Source organism: Bison bison, unplaced genomic scaffold (genome assembly GCF_000754665.1).
Source record: "Bison bison bison isolate TAMUID 2011002044 unplaced genomic scaffold, Bison_UMD1.0 scf7180017864056, whole genome shotgun sequence".
Classification (NCBI taxonomy): domain Eukaryota; kingdom Metazoa; phylum Chordata; class Mammalia; order Artiodactyla; family Bovidae; genus Bison; species Bison bison.
This window is the reverse complement of record NW_011494628.1, coordinates 1,231,140-1,248,824: the sequence shown is the minus strand read 5'-3', so window position 1 is coordinate 1,248,824 and position 17,685 is coordinate 1,231,140. Positions and strand designations below refer to the sequence as shown.

Genomic DNA, 17,685 nt, shown 5'->3' with positions numbered 1-17,685 from the left:
TCCTAAATCTGCAAAGTAGGCCAGCAGGCCAGAGGCCCAGGATGGCCTGGGGCAGAATGAGGTCCAGGTCTTCCTGAGGTCACCTGGTTCCTATCTGCCACCAACAGGGGTTGTGGTTAAGCAATCCAAGAATGACTGCTATCCTTCCATTGAAAAATCCAGAAAAGAAAATCCCATACTAGTCTCTATTAGGACAGTCCAGTTTAACAGGGTAAATTCTAAGCTCTGCTTCTAACTTGCCACTCACCAAACTCACATTTTATTCAAATAAAGCCGTAACAGCAAGTTCAGACCTTTGATTCTATCAAAACCTTGTCAATAGTACATACATGTCACCTCCCTCCTGGGCCATCTCTCTTGTCTTCTGATTCTTGAGTTTTTGTCTTCTCTGAACTCTTAAGAGTAATTATTCATGCCTTACACTGTTGGTTCTCTCAAGTTTATTCAAGCCATGAGTATCAAGTGTGAACATTCATTTAAAATCTGTTGGACCAGCATTTATCCTTCCAAATGAATGTTCTCTTCTTCAAAGTAATCATTTATTATAATGACACTGCTATTGCTTAAAGCATCTTTGAAATGCGTTAGAAACTCTGTTCAGAAATTGATGCACATTCTTTTGAATTTCTTAAATATGGGTATAACTTTGCTCTTTGAAGATAGAGTACTTGAAACAGAAGACGTTTGAGCTGATAATTAAGGTAAGCAATCGAGTTAGGCAGTGTTATCCTTTGGCCAAAATTCAAACTCTAACCATGAGGTAATAAGATAAAAATTCCCTCCTGTAGATAATGTCCGGATTTGCATTCTTTTGGAACAAATTAATAGCTTAAAGTGACTCTTTCACTGAGAGCTTCTGTAATCTGTCACTTGGATAAATCAATCATTACATGTTTACTTTAAAACTAAATTTTACACTTACCGTCATTAATTTTATCACCAAAACTGGATCATAAGCATTTTAGATGCTTTCAATTTTGAATGTGTCCCTGAGCACTGATACTATTGTTCTTACTAGCTGAGCACCTGTCTGTTACAAGACTGGACACTCCTTGAAAGCAAGGGCTATGTTTTAGGCACCATTACTCACCAGCCCTCGGCTTCCCTGGTGGCTCAGATGGTAAAGAATCCACCTATAATGTGGGAGACCTGGGTTCAATTCCTAGGACGGGAAGATCCCCTCGAGGAGGGCATGGCAACCCCCTCCAGTATTCTTGCCCACAGAATTCCATGGACAGAGGAGCCTGGCAGGCTAAGTCCATGGGGTTTCAAAGAGTCAGACACAACTGACCAGCTAAGCACACATACGTATTTCCTTAAAGGCCGTGGATAGAACTTTGCTAAGTGAATATCGAATGAGTGAATGCACTTGGTTCCGAGTCAAATGATAACAAATTTTAATGATAAAAGAAAACTTTTAGATCTTTAGTCCATTCCTGGAGTGATGACTGATGGCTTTTCAAAAAATGGACTTTGTCAATTTTTGTGAATAGAGTTTCTATTCCCTTTGGGAAGTATATACTATTGGATATCCACCTAAGGTTTATTTGCTCTGGTATAAAACTTATTTGATTGTTAATATTCTTCATTTTGCACTGAATTTGAATAATAAACATTTATCATTTTCTGTTATTAAGGAAGATTCCCATTTTCTGAAACATCAGTATCACTTTTTTTCCTCCAAATACTTCATAGACTTGTTATTCAAAAAAGGCTCTTCTTTTTAAAAATTTTTGTTTATTTATTTTTGGGTGTGCCCTGCAGCATGCATGATCCTTGTTACCTGACCAGAGATCAAACCTGCGCCCCCTGCATTGGAAGCACAGAGTCTTAACCACTGGACCACTGGGGAAGTCCCCCAAAAGGCTCTTCCTGAGAAAGTAGCTATAAAACCATAATTCTTACTGTAAGTTAGTAAGTTACAAGGCCAACATATCACCTGCATAGCATGATGGAATGGTCACACACCTTGGTCACAAATTTAATCAATTCTATGTTGAATGCTAAGGAAACATTTAATTTCACGAATATGGCACATACCATTTCAAATACAAACAAAAGGACAATTGGTGGTGCTATCAAAATGCATCATACAGGAACATTCTTTAAAAGGATAAGAAAATTATACTTGGGACCCACAAATCTTTCTCATTAGAAGCCTATGTAGCAATTCATTCATGAAGGTTTTTATATGTAGATAGGATGATTTTTTTTTCTTTTTGAAGAACTCCACTGTAGCTATGAGATGAAAAATGTTATTGATGTGACTACAATGTATTATGATAATATATAGCTTTCTTCTATTTTGCTTTTAGTGTTAGGATTGCTAAAAGCTTATAAAATACCCTGCTGACATTATGTGCTTTTATTAGAGAGGACACGGCCGCATACATTATCCTCCTCCCGTCATGTGTGGTATCGCATCACCTGGCCTCTCTCTGCACAGGCCACTCTGTTAAGAGGGAGGCCACAGGAGTTCAGATTTCAGGCAGCGGGGGCAGGCTTGCAATCCTACCAGACTGGCCAGCCCTCCGTCAAGCCTCACCTCCGCTGTTTGTCCTAAGGTTTCATCCCACCAGCAGGATGACAGACTTGACTTCTGGAGAAAGATGTCCTGGACTTTTTGCTGAGCCAGGTTTGCAAGACAGTGGCACTGCTAACCTCACACTTGCTGGGTTTAGGTTCAGACAGGGATGTCCCCAAGCAGAGGGCCAAACCTGGAAATAGGAAGCATCTTGGGGCAAAACCTGGGTAAGATGGCTCCGCCTGGGAAGCCCCCAGGATGCCAGGGTATGTGGTGCCAGGGTATGCCAGGGTATGATGCCTGCTGCTTCCCTCTGGCTCTTTGCAGAAGCGTTCAAAGAAGAGGAACCTTCCAGCCGTGGGGCCAAAGCCTCCCATCCTGAAGTCAGCTGCATCAGACTGCCAAGGCATCACCCTTGGAAATGCAAGGAAGGGGCCTGTCAGAGGAGAGGGTCTGGAGGTACCCGCCTCCCTACTCTCCCACGTCCCCTTAGCCCTCGATGCTGGCACAGGCCTGGGGTGTAGGAGGAACTGCGGAACATCCAGCCCAATCAGATAAATGGGTTTGGTGTCTCCTCAGATTCCACAACGCATGGAAATGGCAATTCTGCCACAAGAGGCTCCATCAGAGATGATCTGGGTGACAGACTGCAGTTAAAAACTTCATCTATTGAACCTGAAAAAAAAGTAAAAAGGGCCTGCATTATTACCATCTCTGGTAAACCAAAACCCAACAGTACTTAAAACCCACACAACATCCAATGTAAACATTTCAATGTGAACAGAGAATCCTGGCTTCCCCAGAAAAACTCAAAAGACAGAAACATGCTACTTGCTGTTCACCAAGAGGACGCGGATGGTCACCTGCCTCTCCGTAAACTGGGCATGCAGGTACCGTTTCTCACTTGATGACAGAAGGCCCACAGGTGGGGACCAGATGCCAAGGACAGAGGTCAGTTTCTGAGAAGGAGACTTTAACTGATCACCAGGGCAGAGCCAGTGGAGATGCCTGCCTGGCCACTGATGTGTTGTGGCTGGACCACCTGAGGTGCATAATTATGGCTCAGATGAGCCTTGAGGAATCCTCCCTCCCCCGTTCTGGAGTGGAAGGGGGCCTCAGGGCTGGGTCAGAGTAAACTTGCAAGGAAGCACTGCCCAACTTCACATGCCCCTCGGTGTCCCCAGGATACCCAGTGGATGCAGCCTGCAGGACAGAGAGTGAGTGATGGTGAAACAGAGAAAGCCTGCCCAGGCTGCCCTGGCCAGGGGGTGAGGCTGGAGGGCGTCCAAGGGAGGACCGGGCATCTGGTGTGGGCACAACCAGACAAGGTAACCTTCCCCAAAAGGATGAGCATATAAACCCTGCTCCCCACCACCACACATGGCTGCGATGGGACAGAACATAAAGGCATCTTTGTAAGGAACACCCAGATAGAGAACATAAAGCAATAAGGAGGGGGAAAAGGGGAGGAGCGGGGAAGGCAGGAGGGAGGGAGGGACACAGAGACAGAGGGAAGCTGCTTCCAGGATAAGAAATAACCAGGAGTAAGCGACTGATCTGATCTGATCTGAAGCTTCCCTGGTGGCTCAAATGGTAAACAATCCGCCTGCAATGCAGGAGACCTGGGTTCGATCCCTGCGTCAGGAAGATCTTGGAGAAAGCAATGGCAACCCACTCCAGTATTCTTGCCTGGAGAATTCCACGGACAGAGGAGCCTGGCAGGCTACAGTCTTCAGGGTTGCAAAGAGTTAGACGTGACTAAACAATTAATACACACTTCAAGCTATTTTGCTAGAAACATTGGAAGAAAGCAACTGTCATGGAAAACAATTAGTGAAGCATCTGTATTCTTTAAAAAAATTTTTAACTGCAGTTCATAGAGACTGGTGGATTTTTTGGCTTGTTGGAGTGTTTTTCTTTGTTGGCAATTAGCTGCAAGAGTACTGGTTCAAGGAAGTTGCCTTTCAGCACAGACTAGCCTGGGACAGAGGGCAGGCTCAGCAGAAGACAAATCCAGACAAGACTTGACTGGTGTCACTGCCTTAGCCACACCACCTGAAAAGTCTTGCCAAATCCTGGGGAGGAGCTACTGGATAGAAAATCCAGAACGCACCAGATATGACCTGCAGTTTGTTAAGAGAAGAAGTCTCACGGGTTATTCTTTAGTAGTCTTAGAAACCCTGGAGAACCTTCCAAATATATTTTTTATAATTTTATTGATTTTATTTATTTTCTGGCTGTGCTAAGTCTTTCTTGCTGCATGGGCTTTTCTCTAGTGGTGAGTGCAGGCTACTCTCTAGTTATGATGGGAGGGCTTCTCATTGTAGTGGTTTTTCTTGTTGCCGAGCACAGGCTCAATATTGTGGCGCAAGGGCTTACTCTGAGGTATGTGGGATCTTCCCAGACCAGGAATGGAGCCCGTGCCTCCTGCATTGGCAGGCAGATTCTTTACCACTGAGCCACCAGGGAAGCCCTCAAACATTTTTAAAGATGGATGTCTCGACCATGTGTCTTCCTCCCCTAACCAACACGTTTCCCTAACATTCTGTTGCCCTGAATATGCACATCAGGAAAACATCATTCTTCTTTAGTTAAATTATTGTTAAAAATACTTCAATGAGCATTAACATGTATTTATGTTAACAATATATTTTAAAATTATTTTCTGAGTATGCTGCACAGTGAAACCACTGAGAGAAAACCTTAAGGAGCCTGAAAGGAAAAGTCATTATATTCTTTTTTAAAAAATTTATTGGAGTGCAGTTGATTTACAGTGTTGTGTTAGTTTACTATATTTCCTTTTGGTAGTAAATGTTTCTCACTTCTTTCTGAAAAATGTGATATTATATTTCCCCTTTATCAAGAGGCCTTTCCTTTTCCATTAATTGATTCTTTTCTCCCGTGATATTATTCTACCCTTCAACTATCATTCTGGGGGTACTTGAGAACTTTTTTTAAAGGTCAGATTTATTTTTTCATTTAAAAAAATTTTCTGGTCCCTCCACATGGCATGTGGGATCTTAGTCCCCTGATCAGGGACTGAACCTCTCTCCCTGCAGTGGAAGTGCAGAATCTTAACCACTGGACCACCAGAGAAGCCCCTACTTGAGAATTTTTAACATACCTCTAGAAGTTACGCTGAATTTTCGATCAGAAAAACTGCTCCTTCGGATTAAAGGTTCACTCATTTTTTCCAGAAATAATTTAATGGTCTCCTTCTTTTCTGGGCTTGTACTTGACAAATTTAGAACTTTTCCATTCACTTTTACAGTGGAATTGCTGAGCCCAAACCAATAGAAGAAATCAAACAATGCATCGGCTTTGAATTCATACGCAAAGCTCAACTCTTCTCCGTTAACAACCTTGTTTCCTGGAGGGAAAAAATTCTTTACTGCCTCTTGAAAATCAAACTGAAATAGAAAGAAGCATTTAATTAATTACATGAATATAATTATAACATTATATTATAGACATACATTACCATACAATTATATTATAGAATTAACAGCTGTCCCAATGTCCAAAATATCACACCCTTTATTTCTCTTTCTGACATAATTTTAAATAGGTGTCTTTATTTAAAAACAAACAAACAAATCTTTACCTTTGCATAAGTTCCATCAAGTTCAAGGTAAAGACCTTGAACTGCTTGGTCAAACTGATATTTATTCTTACCCCATTTCTCAGAAGTTGCTAGAAACTAAGTTCACCTTATTGGTAGTGATAATGCAGCAACAGAAAATGTCAGTCTGGATTCAGTTAAGTGAGAGTTAAGCTTTAGGGACTCCATCCTGGCTTGCAATGTCCAGACCCCCTTCTGTGTTGGCAGCCGTGGATTAACACAGGCCAACTCACCTGGAGCCGGTAGCTTTCTCCAATCACTGAGGAAATGACCATGTCCATCCCCTGCTCTATCTGTCTTCTTATCTTGGGGTGCCTTGTGTTTACAAGAAATGCGTATGTCCTTTCTAGAAATGAGGAAGCACAAGTCAAAAACAAGGGCTCACTTGTGACCTAGACCTGCCTCTTAGAGAATTGTCGACTTTCCGGTCACCAGCAAGCCAAATGACATCAAGGGCTCAGATGCGCTAACAAGCATTCCTTGTTACACTGTGATCTGTTCCTGGCCCCTCCTGCAGAGAAGGGCATCTTGACTTTGAATTATGAAGTGAGCAGGGGATCTGAATGACTCCGAACAAGATGAGCAGAGAATCAGCTCTATGAATCTGAATGAGGAAGGGCGTGTTTGAGGAAGTCTCTTTGGAATTTGTAGGCCCATTCTTACTCTCTTGGACTCATTTTTAAATAAGAACATTTTAGAAGTAAGTTTAAGAAATTCTAACGCTATCACAGAACTTATGCTCGTGACTCTCCACATACCACTTTGAGCAGGAGGAAGACGGGCAAATAGAGATATTTTCATATAGGAATTTGAGTTAATTTAGTTGCTATCAGTTTGATTTCCTGGAAGAAACAATAAAGGGATATCTTTGAAATTTGAAGGCCACAGCATGAAACATGAAAGCATCTACAAGCATTTTTCTTTTCTTTAAAATTAATTTTTATTTAAGAATAATTGCTTAATAGTGTTATGTTAGTTTCTATTGTACAGCAAAGTCAGTCAACTACACGTATATATATCTCCCCTCTTTTTTGGATTTCCTTCCCATTTAGGGCCACCACAGAGCACTGAGTAGAATTCCCTGAGCTATACAGTAGGTTCTCATTAGTTATCTATTTTATATATAATATCAATAGTATATATACATCCATCCCAATCTCCCAATTCATGCCACCCTCCCTTTCCCCGCTTGGTGTCCAGATCAAGCTTTGCAAATAACATTTATTTCCTTTATCCCAGTTTTCTCATCTGTGAGAGACAGAGAGAGAAAACTAGGATTCTCATCTGTAAGAACCCACCTACAATGTGGAAGACCTGGCTTCAATTCCTGGGTTGGGAAGATCCCCTGGAGAAGGGAAAGGCTACCCGCTCCAGCATCCTGTCCTGGAGAATTCCATGGACTGTATAGTCCATGGAGTCGCAAAGAGTCGGACATGACTGAAGTGACTTAGCAGCAGCAGCAGCAGAGTGACTTTCACTATCACTATCTCATCTATAAAATGGGGATGGTATAAGTACCACATAGGCAGGATGACCAGGCATCCTAGTTATGCCTGAGTCAGTTCTAGTTCATACCTTTGTCCCAGCATAATGATTACAATTCCTGTTTTCAGGTTCAAAAATGTTCTCCTTTGGATGACATGCCCCACAGGGTTTTTGCCCAATTATTGACATTAACTCATTCCTCACATGAGTATTTGATACGGGGTAGGCACCCCACTCCAGTACTTTTGCCTGGAAAATCCCATGGATGGAGAAGCCTGGTAGGCTGCAGTCCATGGGGTTGCTAGAGCTGGACACCACTGAGCGACTTCACTTTCACTTTTCACTTTCATGCATCGGAGAAGGAAATGGCAACCCACTCCAGTGTTCTTGCCTGGAGAATCCCAGGGACGGGGGAGCCTAGTGGGCTGCCGTCTATGGGGTCACACAGAGTCGGACACGACTGAAGCGACTTAGCAGCAGCAGCAGACAGTATGATATATCATCATCATCATCACTCCAGTCATTTTTGCAACCCCTTCAGGCTCAGAGATCACTTCCTGCCAAGACAGGAAGTACAAAAGAAAACTCAGAGACAAATGGCTTCTGCCGCAGGGTCATTTAGAGGTATGCTCTGCAGGCCTCCACTGATGGCCTAACCCATCTAGCTTCCAGCCTTGCACAAGCTGACACCCTCTCTGCTTTCTCCACGTCCAACTTCTGCCTCATCAACAGGCCACAGTCCACAGCCCAGAAAGGCAGAACCAAACCCAAACTTTATACACCTACCTTTCGAGGAGTCTTTTTTGGTCTGTACATGAACAAAGAAGAGCATTGGTTTGCTCAATATAGTTTCCCTGTAGTCTTTATAATTGCAGTAGTTGGTCAGTTCCACATATCTGTGAAAAAAGCAGAGATGATTACAAATGCTATGTAGCCTTCCACTGAAGTCAGGACAGGCATGTACTGGACACGTGTCTGCTATATCCACAGACCCTCCAAGGGAAGTCCTCTAAAATGTATTCTTCGGGAGGCAGTCATATCTTATATCAAATAAGTAATTCCCCCTCCCCTGGTTGACAGACAGATCAACATGCCACCCAAAGGTGGCCTGGGGCTGGGGGAGCTTGGCACCAGCATTCAGCTCTCAGGGGCAGCCTTTACCAAATGATGACCACTACCATCTTTTTGGGCTGTAAGACAGCAGTGTGTGTGTGTGTGTGTGTGTGTGCACGCGTGCCCACTCAGTCGTGTCTGACTCTCTGTGACCCCATGGATTGTAGCCCACTAGGCTCCTCTACCTGTGGGATTTTTCTAGGCAAAAATACCAGAGTGGGTTGCCATGCCCTTCTCCAGGGTATCTTCCCGATCCAAGGATCAAACCCTCATCTCTTGTGTTGGCAACTGGATTCTTTACCACTAGCCACCTGGGAAGCCCCTAAGATAGTGCTACCAGAGCACTATGTATCCCTGAATTGAGAATGAATTATCCTTCATAAGTGGACTTCTCAAGGTCTTCTCCAGTGCAGTCATCCTAACTGATGGATCTGAAATTTTCCTTTCCTTCTCTTTTTCTCTTCCCTTTTCTAATCCTGAGATAAACCCAGCCCTCTCCAGAGATGCAATATTCACATGAACTACTTCACATCTCCCCCGATTGTGAGCTTGTACAGTTTTAAAAAACTAATGTAGGATTTCTGCCCAGGGCCCTATTCAATTTAGCCTCCTTGGTCTTAGTTCATTATTTCAACCCAGGAAGATCTTTTTGCTTTTTGACTGTGTCTTCCAGCATGTCAGTTTCCTCTCCCTACTCTACACATTTTCCAAGCCGCCTTTCTGTGTCTCTACCTGCATTGTTGATTTAAAAGAAGACAGATGTAAATTGGCTTCTTTCAAGAAGATGGCTAATTTTCTAGCCAAACCCAAGTTCAGAAGCGGCGTGGACACGGGTGGGCTGAGAGGTACCCAGCGGGCTGGGGGATGCATCTGCCCTGAGCCCTCTTCAAGACAGGGTGGCCTCCCCACTGATGGGCATCACTGTGAGGTCTGCGTGGGGTGAATGGGGGGCTTTTGCTATAGGGCTGTGTGTTGGCTTCTAGTCCCAGGCAGAGACCACTCCTGCATTTCTGGTTTGTGGTCCTTCCAGAACCTGACCTGAAAAATCACCGCCTTGGGGACCACCTGCAGCTGGGGGGCTCTGGCCACACAGTCCTCAGCCTCCTTCCCCATCAACCTGCTTAGAGGGGCTGGAGCTGGAGACCCAGACCAAAGCCTGAGTCAAGAGCAGTGGGAGAATTTATCTACCCCCGAGTCAGGAAAACACAGCTTCCGCTCATCCGCCTCCAGCTCCGTCTCTTAGAAATCTGTGTCATCATCTCTTTTTCTGGGATTGTCAGATCCGATATTGAGAGCTTTTAAAACCTGACCCCCGATGGAGCACCTGGAATGCTTCCTGCCTTCTATTTCACCAGGCTTTTAATGTGGCCTCCACCTCCCAACCCTGGGCATGGGGGTGGGGATGGTGGTTAGGGGGGTGCTCCAGTGATGGGTGAGGGGGACACAGGCTGGTGCATCCAGGCAACGAGAGGTGGGGGCTGGTGTCCCTGTTCAGGGGTGTGGGTGCGAGGGGGCAGGAGTTGGGGAGAGGAGGGTTGGGGTGGAGAAGTAGGGAGCCATGGAATGGACTGGGTGAGAGAACCCAGATGCAGACTGGGATCTGCATGGCTTTTCCTCCATGCCTCCCTGCCTGCCCCCACCCTCCACCCCCGCCGCCACCCTTCCTGGGCAGAACAGGGTGGAGAGAGCATGGGGTAAGCGGGCCCCTGAAGGGCAATGTCACCGTTCTTCTTTGTCCCAGCTGACCAACTGCCAAAAGGTCCTGGAGAAAGGAAGCAAAGGAGAAGGAAGGAAGAAGGGAATGCCCCTTGCTGGGTTCCTTCTCTCTCATTCATTAATTCATTCACTAAGCCTGGGTGCTGACCTGTGCCTTACGCAGCTGAGGTGCTCAGGGCCCAGGAAGTGGGGGTGGGGTCGCAGGGCAGCAGTACAGGGGTCCCCCTGTGCTCCCCACCCCCTCTGCCATCCATCTATTTGGCTGTCAAGGACCTAACACAGGCAGGTGAGTGACCAGGGAAGCAGGGGAGGAGAGGCCAGTCAGTGAGGTCTGTGATTTCAGGGGGTGTGAGACAGGGTACAGGGAGAAAGAAGAGGAAAAGCTTATAGCAAAAGAAGCAAAGACCAAATCTGATTGGAGTAAACAGAGAGACAGATGCACGATGCTGGGCCGGGACCCCACCTTGATTATCATGAAGTGAATTCATAGTCAGTTACTGCTACTGCTGCTAAGTCGCTTCAGTTGTGTCCGACTCTGTGCCACCCCATAGACGGCAGCCCACCAAGCTCCCCTGTCCCTGGGATTCTCCAGGCAAGAACACTGGAGTGGGTTGCCATTTCCTTCTCCAATGCATGAAAGTGAAAAGTCAAAGTGAAGTTGCTCAGTCGTGTCCGACTCTTCACGACCCCTTGGACTGCAGCCTACCAGGCTCCTCCGTCCATGGGGTTTTCCAGGCAAGAGTACTGGAGTGGGGTGCCATTGCCTTCTCTGATAGTCAGTTAAGCACTTAATATTTCCCTCAAGGTGATTCCTCTGCTCTCAATAGCCATGGTCTTATGGTCACTCTCTAGGGCATGCGTGCGTGCGTAATACAGTGAGAAAGCCTGCAGTCTGGACTTACCCAAATGACAGTGCTCCACTTGCCTCTGCCTAAAATCGATTGTTTCATTGGAGGTATCGTTGGCAGGGAAAAGATAAAAATCTCAACTTGGAAACAATCACCGGTTGGGAAAATAATTGGTTTCCTCCAGAATTCCGCGGAAGAGGCTTTTTCTGAATGCTACTAACCCTGATCAAAGTCGAGGGACTTGGAGGAGGGAGGGGAAGGGGGGTCTTCTGGAGAGTCACATGTTGAGTTAAATGCATAACTTAAACATGAGTCACTTCTTCTGGAGCCTGAATTTAATAAGATATCCTGAATAATAAGACGACTCTCAACATCATTTAATCTTCCTTTGATGATTTAGAGACACTTTTAGGATCTTACCCGGGCTGTCAACACATCACAGAGCAGTGCCAGTTATCGCTGTACCACAGATGTGAGAAAATGCTGTTCACGCGAGAGCTCTGATAACAGAATTTGCAGACGAGATTGTGGCAAGATCCCTGCTTAACGCTCTATTGAAACCAGGTTGCAAAGAAGAAATATCCCCTTACGTTCATCCATTCCCAGCCTCCCAGACATGGTCCAATTGTTAAACACCTCAGAATCACAGTGGAATAAATAAATGGGAACATCCCTTTTGAATTCAGACATATGCACAGACACTGCCCTTCAGAGGCCTGCTGGTATGAAATTTGGATATGCAAGTCACTAAGATACAAAACAGACTGAGGACCTCATTGTTAAATCTCACAGGTCTTCACGTACCCGACATTCAACTAACAGTTTTAAGATGAGCCTGACTAAACTACCTTAGTCTGATGAGACTAGCTATCTCATCTTTCATTATGCATATTTCTGAACTGCTAATGCAGATATTGCTCCTGTATCCTGGATATTTATTATATTTGCTGAAGTTATCCCTAGGGAAGAGAAGCAGTTGACGAGAGCTGCTTTAAACTGATTTCTTCAGTGCTTTTACCCTGGCCCCAGAATGCTCCTAGGTTGGAACTTCCTACACCTGGCTTTCATCCACTGTGATGGGAAAGCATGGTGGTGGTGGTGGTTTAGTCGCCAAGTCATGTCCCACTCTTGCGACGCTATGGACTGTATGTAGCCTGCCAGGCTCCTCTGTCCTTGGGATTCTCCAGGCAAGAATACTGGAGTGCGTTGCCATTTCCTTCTCCAGGGGATCCTCCCAACCCAGGGGTTGAACCCAGGTTTCCTGCATTGCAGGCAGATTCTTTACCAACTGATCTATGAGGGAAGCCGCAGTGGAAAGCATAGTGATTCAAAATAAGAAGATTTAATTTGTATCCTGATTAACTGGCTATGTGAACTCAGTCCCAGAGCCACAGCTCATCATGACCTTGAGTGAGTTACTTAACCCATCTGACCCGGTCCCCTCATCTATACAAGGGATATAACAGAATCACCATCCATTTGATGATGTAATGAAGTGCCAGTAACATAGACATACAGACGTGGGCTCATAGTAGATGCTCAACAAACATTATTAGTGTCTTTAATTCTGGCCAACTCCGCTGACCCTAGGGTGAAATTCTGTAAGCTTCTGATGCACAGCCAGGGCTGTGTTCATTCAAGTTACCAGGAAAAGAGGACTATGAATAAGTTTCTGAAAAATAAATAAGTAAGAGTTTCTCCTTCCTTGATCCAATTTCTTTCCTCATCTTTTTAGTTTGGAAAGCTAAAGGGAACTGCTTAATGAAGGCAATATCTGAAAGATGGGACCAAGAAAGAACATAGAATTTTTGCTTCTAGCAAATCAGGGGTAGCTAAGATCACCCACCCCAAAGATACCTATTCTTCTCCAGTTTCCTTCAGATTTTACATCATCTTGGAATGATTCAAAAGTCACTCCAAATTTTCCCGGCCCCTGAATATTTAAACTGGCTTCCCTCATGGCTCAGCAGTAAAGAGTCCACCTGCTAATGTAGGAGACTTGGGTTCAATCCCTGGGTAGGGAAGATCCCCTGGAAAAGGAAACAGCAAACCACTCCAGTGTTCTTGCCTGGTGAATCCCGTGGACAGAGGAGCCTGGTGGGCTACAGTCCATGGGATCACAAAGATTTGGACACAACTTAGCAACTAAACAACAACTGACAATTTGTTGTTAATACTCAAAGACAAATAGAAATTCAAATGCATGCTCACATCTGTGTGTGTGTGTTCATTTCTAAAATATGTAGGAAGGAATAGAGAAAAAGAGGAATATATTGGATAGTCCTTGTGTAAAAGGCCCAGAAATTGCTAATATCTTCCACAATTCTTTGCTGTGACTAAGCAAAAGCTTACAAGGACATTCTTTCCAGTGTCAACTTGTTAGTTTTATGCAAAACCTCCCCTACACACTCAAAACAGTTCCTTTGGTTCATCATCTCACCTTCTTCTTCTGCCCGACTCTTGTGAAATAAACAAAAATTTCCAATTCATCACTCTAATGTCTGTGGCTCTAATCATTGATATGCATGTTCAATCATTCATTTCTGCAATAAACAGTGACTAAGCAAATGTTAGGACAAACCTAGACAGTGTGTTAAAAAGCAAAGACATCACTTTGACAACAAAGGTCCATATAGTCAAGGCTATGGTCTTTCCAGTAGTCATGTACAGATGTGAGAGCTGGACAGTAAAGAAGGCAGAGTGCCAAAGAAATTGATGCTTCTGAACTGTGGTGCTGGAGAAGACTCTTGAGAGTCCCTTGGACAGCAAGCAGACTAAAGCAGTCAGTCTTAAAGGAAATCAACCCTGAATACTCTTTGGAAGGACTGATCCTGAGTCTGAAGCTCCGATACTTTTGCTCCTGATGCAAAGAGCTGACTCATTGGAAAAGATCCTGATGCTGGGAAAGATTGACAGCAGAAGAAGAGGGCAACAGATGAGATTGTTGGATGGCATCACCAAACTCCAGGAGCAAACTCCAGGAGATGGTGAGGGACAATGAAGCCTGGCATACCGCAGTCCACAGGGTTGAGAAGAGTTGGACACAACTTGGTGACTGAACAACAAAGCACCTACTATGTGCTTGGCACTGGGGCCCTAACAAAGAAAATAGTCTTGCTTTCTAGAAGCATACAGAAGCCCTTAGGAGAGGGCTAAAAAAAGGTACCATTTCAATATGAAAAGATTCACAACTAAGACCTCATTGCTTATAGTCTGATTATTGGACCTACAGCACTGACATCACAGGGGAGCTTGTAAAACTGCAAAATTCTGGGTCCCTCTCCAGTTGTATCTGATCTACAATCTGTTTTAACAAGCTCCTCAGGAGACTTGCAAGCTTATTATAAGTTTGAGAAGCTTTGGCCTAGGACACAACCCCTGTTATTCAGAGGCTTACAAACTAATTAATCATTCAAACACACACAGACCAGAGGACTGCACAGTGCCCTGCTTATTGTGTCCACAGGGCTATGTCCTAGCGATGTAAATAAGAAGAAGCAAAGCCAAGAGCCTGAAGTTAGAATCATTTACTGAGCTGAGTCAGGTATAGCAGAAGGGTTGTTCTGTCAGGCCAAATAGACTGCCAATGGGTGGGCAGAAGCAGGAGATGGGAGCCCTGGTCGGGGCAGGGAGTCATGGCTTAGCTAAGCCTTGGGGACTGTGGGTGGCTGCATCCAGGCCTGCAGGTGTGTGTTTGCAAGGACTGGAGTGTGGCTGGAAGGACAAAGCTAGGCTCCCAAGGAAGAAAGCAGCAATGGCTCGTGGCTTTTTTTTTTTAATTGCACCCAATCTTAAAAAGTATTGCAGCATGCATGCCCTTAGTTGAGGCACACGGGATCTAGTTCTCTGACCAGGGATCGAACCCAGGCCCCCTGCATTGGGAGCTCAGAGTCTTAGTCACTGGACCACCAGGGAAGTTCTGTGGCTCATGGCTTTTGAATCACCCCATATGGGTTTGATTTCTGCCTCTGTGACTTCAGCAAATATTTTAACCTTGTTGAGATGTATATTCTCACCTATAAAATCTGGCGGACAAGAGGTGCCCCATGAGGAGGCTGAAAGATTAAATAGCATGTGAAGCATTTGGCGTTGGGGTTGCTTGATGAGAACATAAGCTGACATTGGTCCCGTGATGAAGATGTGCCACTGACTATCTTGAGGGCTTAACAGATTTTAATTCTGAACAACTTATAAAGTTGTTGGCATTATTATTCCCAGTTTACAGCTGAGGAGACTGAGTCACAGAGATGAAGTCACTTTCCCCAGTCACTCGGCTAGTAAGCAGCGAGACCAGGGTACAAACCAAGGCAGCCTGGCCCAGCACTCACGCTTATCCACACTTTGTTGTTGTTGTTCGGTCGCTCAGTTGTGTCTGACTCTTTGTGACACCATGGACTGCAGCACAGCAGGCTTCCCTGTCCTTCACTATCTCCTGGAGTTTGCTGAAACTCACATCCACTGAGTCAGTGATGCCATCCAACCATCTCGTCCTCTATCACCCCCTTCTCCTCCTGCCTTCAATCTTTCCCAGCATCAGGGTCTTTTCTAATGAGCGGGCTCTTTGCATCAGGTGTCCACATTTACCCTAAACTGAATTCCATAAAAACCATAGTTCAACACATGAGAAGTTATTACTTCATCAATACCACTATGAGTCCTGTATAAGGGGCTGCTATCCTGGGCAGGTCATTAAATCCAAGACCCAGACCTGGGGCCAGAGCAGAGGATTGGTCGTGTCAGGAGCCCACTGAGCACAACAGTAAGGGTGGCCAGGCTCCATGCGGAGATGCTTCTGAGAAGTAGGTCTGGGCCGCAGACAGAGCCCAGGCACCTCCCACCCACCGTGGATGGAGCTGACACTCCCCGCAGTGACAATCTAAGTATGATCCAACCCTGACGCATCCTCCCCTGAGTCTTTACCCCCATGAGTCTCCTCCCTGCCTCCCCTGCACTTCCTGCCCCAGGCGGCTCACCTCAAGGGGGTTGAGACCATCACTCAGCTAAGAGATGCTCAGATCTGAGCAGAAGCAGGTCACAGCACTACTTTCAGCGGCTTCCTTCATACCGCTGGACTTACTTTCTCTTTTAGGCTGATTATATGTGTACTGGCTGATGTAATCCCAGTCATTTATTTGAGGTTCAGGAAATCTATGAGCGTGCTGCTGTGTCCCAGAGGAAGTCAGAATTATTCCAGGTTGGAAGCAGCTAGTTGACAGCCTGGGCTGTAGAGTTAGACAACTCTGCTGAGAGGCCTTGGCCCTGCAGTTCACCGGCATCTCACCCAGGGAAATTACTTAATCTGAGTCCTAATTTTCTCATCTGTAAAAATGAGAAACAAACAATGGCACCAACTTTGCCAGCTTTTGTGAGACAATAGCTGTGAAATACTTGGCACCAATGCTGAGACTCAAGTAAACATTAAAGAAAAATGTATTTGCTTTTTTCCCAAGCAGCCTCTTACATGCTAGAGGACTACTGAAAATAAGGGATTAGAGCTCCTCTTTGTCAAACGTTGGCCATTACATCCCACTAACAGGCTGCATTATAGGGAAAAAAAAAAGGGAAAGCTGTGTGTATGCGTGTGTGATAGTTAATGGTAATTTACACCTGGTACCCTGAGCAAATTTCATTTGTAACATGGGTGGGAATTCTGAGCTTGATTCTGGGATCTTTAGAAGTGTGCTAGAACTTACTGGGAAAGAGTAAATCATGCAAATTCCTCTTCAGTTAAGTTGGCTAGAGATCACCGAAGGAAAGAAGAAAGGAAGAAGTGAACAATAGCTCAAGAGCAACTATTTTGAGACAGGAAGCTGCATCTATCTTCAAACCAAAGACAACTGGGTAAATCTGTGCCAGTTTGAGAAGCAGCAACTTCAGACACCTGAATTTTGACTGTGCCTCTCACGCCTGATCCATGAGGGCAAAACCTCTCACTGCCGCCCACAACTGTCTTCCCCTTCTTTCTAGAAGGCTCCCTCTGTTCAGACCAGGTTCCCTCCCAGTCCTCTTTCAGGACTGCACATCCACCTGCCACGGTCTGTCCCCCAAGAGGAAGGCAGGTTGTTCCACCTCCCGAATTATTCTCAGATACACCTTGCCATTCCCAGGTACAAAAGCCCTTGTGCTATTGCTTAGCCCATAAGAACCTTGTATTTGCTGATTCTTCTTTGCACCCTGGTCTCTGTTACCTCGTCATTGTTTATTCTGGACTCCAAACTGCCGGGGGAATTTTAATTTTCCCTTATGGAGGAGGTGTTCAAAGCAAGAGTTTAACAACCAGATTTCAATACCAGTTTAAGCTTTGCAGCGCTGTTGGCTGAGATCAGGGGAGTAAGGACTGCCTAAGACCTAACCTGTAGCTTCAATTAACTCTGGAC

The 17,685-nt window shown here is 45.1% G+C and overlaps 1 protein-coding gene across 1 annotated transcript in view; it reads right to left on the bottom strand.

The window, feature by feature from the left end:
- Positions 1-2,000: 2,000 nt before the first annotated feature.
- Positions 2,001-17,685, bottom strand: part of MEDAG (mesenteric estrogen-dependent adipogenesis) — a 26,908-nt gene continuing 11,223 nt past the window's right edge. The window contains exons 2-5 of the mRNA XM_010835906.1: positions 8,418-8,527; positions 6,380-6,492; positions 5,649-5,934; positions 2,001-3,199 (exon numbers count right to left, since the gene is read on the bottom strand). Coding sequence (XP_010834208.1) covers positions 3,075-3,199; positions 5,649-5,934; positions 6,380-6,492; positions 8,418-8,463 — 570 coding nt within the window. The 5' untranslated portion in view covers positions 8,464-8,527 and the 3' untranslated portion in view covers positions 2,001-3,074. The remainder of the gene's footprint in view (positions 3,200-5,648; positions 5,935-6,379; positions 6,493-8,417; positions 8,528-17,685) is intronic.